This window comes from Lycium ferocissimum, chromosome 10, assembly GCF_029784015.1.
Source record: "Lycium ferocissimum isolate CSIRO_LF1 chromosome 10, AGI_CSIRO_Lferr_CH_V1, whole genome shotgun sequence".
Classification (NCBI taxonomy): Eukaryota; Viridiplantae; Streptophyta; class Magnoliopsida; order Solanales; family Solanaceae; genus Lycium; species Lycium ferocissimum.
The window spans coordinates 53513107-53520885 of record NC_081351.1 but is presented as its reverse complement, the minus strand read 5'-3'; the positions used below and the strand labels follow the sequence as shown (position 1 = coordinate 53520885).

At 34.8% G+C, this 7779-nt stretch overlaps 1 protein-coding gene across 1 annotated transcript; it reads right to left on the bottom strand.

Moving 5' to 3' along the window:
* Positions 1-4129: 4129 nt before the first annotated feature.
* LOC132034289 (12-oxophytodienoate reductase 1-like) lies at positions 4130-7576 on the bottom strand. Its single transcript, XM_059424593.1, has 5 exons — positions 7339-7576; positions 6226-6366; positions 5988-6118; positions 5720-5896; positions 4130-4913 (listed from the first exon to the last, which is right to left on the bottom strand). The coding sequence occupies exons 1-5, from the start codon at positions 7404-7406 to the stop codon at positions 4321-4323; spliced, it is 1110 nt and encodes a 369-aa protein (XP_059280576.1). The 5' UTR covers positions 7407-7576; the 3' UTR covers positions 4130-4320.
* Positions 7577-7779: the final 203 nt, after the last annotated feature.

Here is a 7779-nt window from a genome sequence, read left to right as displayed (position 1 = left end):
TAACGTTAAAAATTTAATCCCCCACCCCTTTTCCTAGTCTCGTAGCAACCCAAGTGTCCAAAATAAAGGAGAGAAAGAGAAATGGTAAAGTTCCCTACCTAAAAGGGTTTTGATGAAGGGGCTAGCCCCGATTTTCTCACAAAAAGGATTGGGTTTTCGAAAATCGGAAAAGAACACCGGGAAGTCATTGGAGTATACTGTGTACCCAAGAGGTACCGCCGGATACCGTTTCGTGTTGGAGGATCCGATCCAATCTTGGAAAGGTTATAAGTTGACGCTCGACATGAAGCGTGATTTGACCCGTAAAATTCACTATTGGTTTACTTTTTTCAGAAGGAGCTATATCGTGGCAATCAAAGTTGCAGAAGTAAGTCACAAAGTTACAGAAGTAAGTCGCACATTCTACAACCGGTTAGAGCACATTGCGCTACCGAAGTCAAAAGAGATGATACGGTCGAACGGTTCCTTCAAGAGCTTGAATTGCAATAGAAAGAGTACATGGTCCATTGGCAGTCAAAGTGCAATAATCCTGAGCAAGAACTCCATGTACCATGCAAGGACCAAGCACATTGACGTGAGATATCACTGGATTCGAGAAATGGTAGAAAATGAATCTCTACAAGTCTTGAAGATTTCTAAAAATGTGAATCCTACAGATATGATGACCAAGGTTGTACCAAGGGACAAGTTCTAATTGTGCAAAGAACTTGTCAGCATGTACTCAAACTAGAAGTCCGATGTTACCTTTTTGCGGTGAATGAATCTAGAGAGAGAGAGAGAGAGAGAGATTGATGGGGTCCATACCCATTAATGTAAAAGAAAAAGAGAAAAGAAATACCATGTTGCCAGATAAGTTTTGGCCAAATCCGGACTTGGGCAATTGTAACAGATTTGATGTCAACTTGCATTGGGAACTTGCAATGCAAATTGCAAGGAAACCAATGCTTGTGATTGGTTAATAGGGAGGCCATTTTCCTTATAAATAGAAGCCTTCAGCTTCTCATTTGTCATACCAACAAAGAGTGAAAAGAAGAGTGAGGCATCACAGATGGGAAATAGTTTGTGAGGAAAAACAGAAAGTATGAGCAATATTGTAGTGAGATGGAAAAATCTTACAAGAGGATTATTTCTTTTGGATGTGTAGTTGTCTTAGAGTATTGTACTCAAACCTACAAAATGTAAAATTCCTTGTTATAGTGATATCAGTTGCTCCTCTCGGCTCATGATTTTTCCCTTATTCAGAAGGGTTTTCACGTAAAATCTTAATGTCATTATCGCTCTTTTTATTCTTGTTGATTAACAGTACTCAGCGCTACATTATTATTCCGCTGTAAATATCGTGAATATTATTTTTGTGGCTGGTTTGTTCCCAATACATATGTTACAATAGATTAAGTTATATAGAATGCAAAAATAACTTGTGTAGGTAAGGTAAATTAGTCCTATAAACACATACCTATAAAAGCCACATAGCAGTCTTTGATAATATAAATATAGAATCGATTTCTCATACAATCACTCAACTAATTATAATTATCTCAGAAAGACACTTTTTTATTTTGTAAGAGAAATTTAAAGTCACTAAATTATTGTCATTTCACTTACAAAGTCACTCAACCAATTCAGGTGATATTTCCGGAAGATGTTACTGACGTGACATCTTTTTAAGCCAAACTTTAAAAAAAAAAAAAAAATTATTCTATTTAGCTAGTAAATTAACCAGCTCCACTTTTCCGACTCGCTAAAATTAAATAGTCGAAAGATCAAAGTACGGTAAACTATTAAGAATTTCACCATGTCCTCATCCTAGAATCTACTTAAAAGATTTAAATCAAGCTTAGAATCCATATTAAACTCTAAATGAACAGCCCCTTTCAAAAGGCAAACTAGAAAATTAAAAAACAAAACAGAGAAAATTAAAGTCAAGAAAGACTATAAATGACGATTGGAAATGCTTTTCCTCCGGTCCAATTTGCTTGTCGTTCTTACTAAAAATAATTATTATTTTAGAAATTCAAGATATAATTAAGTACTTACTCCGTTTTAATTTATTTGTCTGGTTTTGAATTGACACGAAGTCTAATATAGTAAAGAACACTTTTGAATCTTGTGGTTGTTAACAAAAAATGTAAAATGTACTAAAATGCCCTTTAATCTTGTGATTTTAAACATGTCATATGAAAAGTAGAATTAAAGGATTTTCCAAAAAGAAAAGATACATTCCCTTTTAAACGGCCTAAAAAGAAATGTAAGACAAGCCAATTGAAACAAATGGGGGGTTAATTTTCATCTTTACCTTTACTCAATAAATGTCGAGATAGATTAAGACGGTGAAAAAGAGAGTGGCATTAATTTAGATCAAAGAATCAATAAAAATAATTTAATCAAATTACCTTTTTGGCTAATATTTTCTTAAAAAACGTGCAAAACAAATAAAAATGAAGGGGTGAGGGGGATAGGGGAGTATTGTTTTTCAGAGTCGTTCCACAAGTTTTGTGGTTGAAATTTTAAATGACATCTATAACACACAAGTTCCTTCACGTTAAATTTATTTTGATGTTACTACTCATTAAATGAACGTAACGTCTTCTTCACTCCGTCAATTTTCTTGTGTTGCTGCCCATAGGAAAAAAAAAAAAGGAAAATATAAAGTAAATTTTTATTAGATGATGAGATCTTCTCCAGTTATTAACAGTCTCTAATGATATGGTAAAAATGGATATACAAGGAGGAGAAAGGACCCAATCTAAGCCTTAAAATTTATCTAGAGACACGTGGCTTTAATCAGGGCCTCAATTTATGATTTTGGAACACAAACTATTCACCGAAATGTGTCTATAATGAGAAATATTGGTGGGATTTAATGGTCAATAAAGTGGATGACAAACGAAAGAGACCGGATTCCAAATTCAACAAAGACATTTAATTTTAGCGGATTGTACAAGTGGAGCGGGTCAATTTATAGGTTAAAATTGATATAGTTTCATTTTTAAAAGTTTAGCTTAAAAGAGTCCACATCAACATTATCTATCGAAATTATCAATTTAATAGGTTGAGTCATTTTATAAGTGAAAAAAACAATAATTGTGGAATTTTCTGTTACAAATCAAATAAAAAAAATTTGAAATAATTATTAATAGTTACATGACCATGTGAGATATCAACTCAATTATAATACACTCCATCCGTTTTATATTACTTGTCTACTTTCTCTTTTACGCTTCTTTAAGAACTCATAAATAAAAATGTATTTTTATTACATTATTCTTATTTCTCCAATTAATTACACTCTAATTAATATTGATTACTTTAAAAAATAATTAAAGTTAAGGGCAAAGTAGAAAAATACTTAATTAATTATATCTTGATTTTGTAAATGAATAAATATTTTGAAACAGATATTTATAATAATGTGGACAATTAATACGAGACAGAGGAAGTATTGTAATATGATGCGGCAGTCAAATCCTTTGATAAAATAGATGTCATTTTCTTCGATTGAGGTACAAATTACCTTATGACGTGGAATGTTTTTGATCAATTATATCCAGCAAACAACAAGGAGCCAATTATTAGTTCCGTGCGTCATCACCGACATTGTCACAATCCTTTTCTTCTTTTTCTTTTTCTTTTTGTTTACTTTAGCCAATTTTAGAAAGGGAAAAAGTCGATTATGTCCTCGTACCATCTTAATTTTGAACAATTTCTGGAATTTTTGACCAGTATCATTCTTATTTTTTCACCCAAACTTCCACTCTATCCTTATGCTATAACACTTAATTGGCAACATCTCCTAAGTATGCAAAACTTGGCTAAAAACATTCATCTATTGGATGTTGCCAGTCAAGTGGGATAATATAAGAATGTAGTAGAAGTTTGGGTGAAATAATAGGGATGATATTGGTTAACACCTCCAATGTATAAAAACGTTTTTTAGTTCTAAAAATGTATAAAGCACTTCAATGCTTCCTAATTTTAGAATGCATAACCTATGCAATTAGTCACTTGATTGTAATGGAGCACGATGGAACACTATTATTCGAGATGTTGTATTGGTAAAAAAAACATATCGAAGCAAATACCATTTGACCCGACATGATGTAACAACCGAATTTCTCGACACAAACACTAAGGAATTATTTAGTATATTGATCACAAAAACCGAAAGATTACAACTGTAAAATGTAAATGAAACTACTAAACAACTGAAGAAAATGCTAGTGGTCTTTATTAATAGATCACTTCTTTTGTGAAACATATGAAGTATTTGACAAACCCCCCACCCGTACCCAAATAAGGGTATCCAATCCTTCCTTGGCATCATGCCGTGGTTTCTAGAAATGGATAGTCAGTATAGCCAACAACAGGATCAGACATATAGAATGTCTCCCTGTTATACTTGTTGAGAGGAGCATCTAGCTCAAATCGCCTTGGTAAATCTGGATTGGCTAAGAATATACGCCCATATGCGACAAGATCAGCTCGGTCTTCAACGATAGCTTTGTTTCCATCTCCTTTATCATAACCACCAGCTACCATAAAAGTACCTTTAAATGCCTTCCGCATGGGTACAAGGCTTTCAGGACTTTCAACTTTTTCCCCAATTGTTTTCATCCTAGGCTCAACCATGTGGCAGTAAGCAATGCCATACTTATTTAAGGATTCAGCCATGTAAAGGCCCAAAGCACTTGGATTTGAGTCTCCTGATTCACTATAATCGGCAAATGGGGAAAGCCTTATTCCAACTCTGTCAGCTCCTATCTCATTTACAACCGCTTCAACTATTTCTAGTGCAAATCTACAGCGGTTCTCTAAAGACCCTCCGTATTGGTCGGTTCGATCATTGACTTGGTCTTTCATAAACTGGTCGATTAGATAACCATGAGCTCCATGGATCTCAACCCCATCAAATCCTGCAAATTGAACAGATTACATAACACAAGCTTGGTTTGAAAGTGGGTGTTAGTTTGAAGGCAATACTGATGTGACAGCAAAACAGGCAGTTATTCAAAGCAAGGATTGTACATCACAACTAATCATCTCACCAATTAATTAATCTAACAAAGCACCTATTTCAGCAAATATTCTGCAAGATTTTAGTTATTTGTGACAACACCTAGACCAAAATTTCTTTTCTTGATTCCCAGAAAACCATAGTGAACATAACCAGAAAGTGACTCATTCTGGTTACTCGCAGAAGAGCACCAGTGAAATGCCACTTAGACTACATATGTAACACTGTTTGCACACATTATGTTGCAAAGATTACAAACTTTTTCTTGTTTCTCCCTTGTATTGTTAACAGCAGAAGTTCTAATCCTGTGTCTCAGATATGTCAGTTGCACCAGCTAAAAGATATGAAATGAGTTCACATATATGAAAAAAGTTGACTCTTCCTGCATAAAACATGTTAAAAGGTCATCCTATTTTACCAAGTTTGCAAAATGGTTTAGATAAACAAAACTTTTTATATGCAACGTATCACATGAGTCACCAGAACTATTCAAATAGTAACATAGCCAGCTCAACTCATGCCTGTGCATCTTCATTCTAATGATTCATGATCGAATTTAGCACTTGGTGACTTTTTTATCTATTCTTTCGAGATACTACTCGTCTTAAACAAATATAGTGAATACGGAACAACGATTTCAGATTCCAGAATTTCAGACTGAAACAGCTTTCCGTTAAAGCAGTGAACTTGACCAGAAATATTTACCTGCTTCAATGGCATTTCTAGCAGCAAGCCGAAAGTCGTTAACAATCTGAGGAATTTCATCTGTTGTCAGCCGCCGTGGTGGTGTAAATTGTGCAACATCTAGGCCATTGGAACGAATTTGAGGTGTTAATGGCTTGTCTGTGCTGGAGATAGGATCCTGTCCATTGGGCTGAAAACCTGTAAAAAGGAGTCAGTTAAGAAGCACACAAGTCACATTTTAGTATTTCATTTCTCTTGAAGTGTCAAATATGAGAGAAAAGTCAGTTACCTGTGTTGGAAACTCTCCCAACATGCCAAATTTGACAAAAAAAGATTCCTCCTTTGGCATGGACTGCATTTACAATTGGTTTCCAGGCCTCAACTTGCTCCTTTGTCCATATACCAGGTGTATCTGGGTACCTTCAATAAATAAGCATATAGAAGCATTTAGAAAGAGTATTTGGGAGAAGTATGGGAGGAAACTAGAACTATCAACTTATTGAGTAAATTGCAGGAACTAAGGTTACCCTTGGGCAGTGTCAGAAACTCCTGTGGCCTCTGCTATTAGAAGACCCCCTTTTGTGGTTCTTTGTGAGTAATAAAGGATAGCATGTGGCTGAGGAACATTTCCATATGATCTCTGCCTTGTTAATGGTGCCAAGACAACCCTGAAAGACATATAGAGTGCAATAAGAACCACTGCATCTTTATCCATCAAATAGATATAGGACTATGCAATAATAGAATGTCAAAACTCAATGCTAAAAAAATGTACTTTCAAATTAATGTAAAGGATGAGAAAGTAACTGAATTATCAAAGTAACTGAATTATCAAAATTAACAGAGTAAATATCAATGCCCTTGCAGCTTTAGATGATGCCAGGGAGATAAGAAACTGCCACATTTTGTATTCTCCATTGGCTCATCAAGAATTTGAATAAATCATCACCAAAACAGCAACAACAACAACATACCCAGTGTAATCCCACAAGTGGGGTCAGGGTAGGATGTACGCAGACCTTACCTCAACCTTTATGGGGTAGAGAGGCTGTAAATCATCACCAAAACAAAAAACAAAAAAAGACAACTCCAGCTCAACAATAACTTGATGGAATAAAAGTTCATCTCCATTTGTTAAAATGGGATTTCAATTGTTATTACTTTTGTATTGTCTTTTTCAAACTACCCTGTTATGTGTTACTTAAAAGGGTCTTTTGAAAACAACCTCTCTATTTCCATTTGGCAGGGGTAATGTCTGCGTCCACTCTATCCTACTGTGCCCCACCTATGAGATTAGACTAGGTATGTTAGTTTTTCGGATTTCAAGTTTTAACCAAATTAAAGAGTGGGTTAACAAAATTTGCTTCATTTCATTTCATTTTTTTATTTTTTTTGGTGTGTGTGGGGGGGTTATCTTTTAATTTGCACAAATCAGAAACCTTTAACAACAAAACGATGAAAATGAGAAAGAAAAAGCAAGAAGGCATAATGAGCATTGATTACAATTGACAAAAAGGGGAACCACCATCGAATTACCAAGAAAAAGAAAAAGATGAAGACACAAGCATGGGTATCTCCCAATTGAAATGAGAAACAACAAATGATCCATGAAATAGAAATGGATGTGGAAGGAGAATTACCTATGAGATAACTGAAAGTTTCCCATTTTGTAAGGGGTCAGAAGTGGCATGTGTTGTTTGTTTTCCATTTTGGGCTTTTTTTCTTGTTTTTGTTATCCAGTAATGACAAGAGTAGTTGTAATGTATCTCTTAACAGGGAGTAACGGCTATGGATATTTATAGGAAAGGAGAAATTGAGATACGTGGTATTGGAGCCACAGAAGTTGGAGAAAATTGTCGACATGGCTGGTTTTTCTTTCTAGATTAGCCGCCCAAAAATGATGCATGTTATTCGGTTTTGTGCTTACATTCATTGCTCTTCTTTTTTCAATTTAATTTTGCACCGATTGTGGTCTTTTCTTTGTAGCTGACCAAAATGAAATTGTGCTTCAATGTTCAAATTTGCATATCCAAAATAGTATTCTACCTTCACGCGTACACACCATCCTTTCTCGACCAACT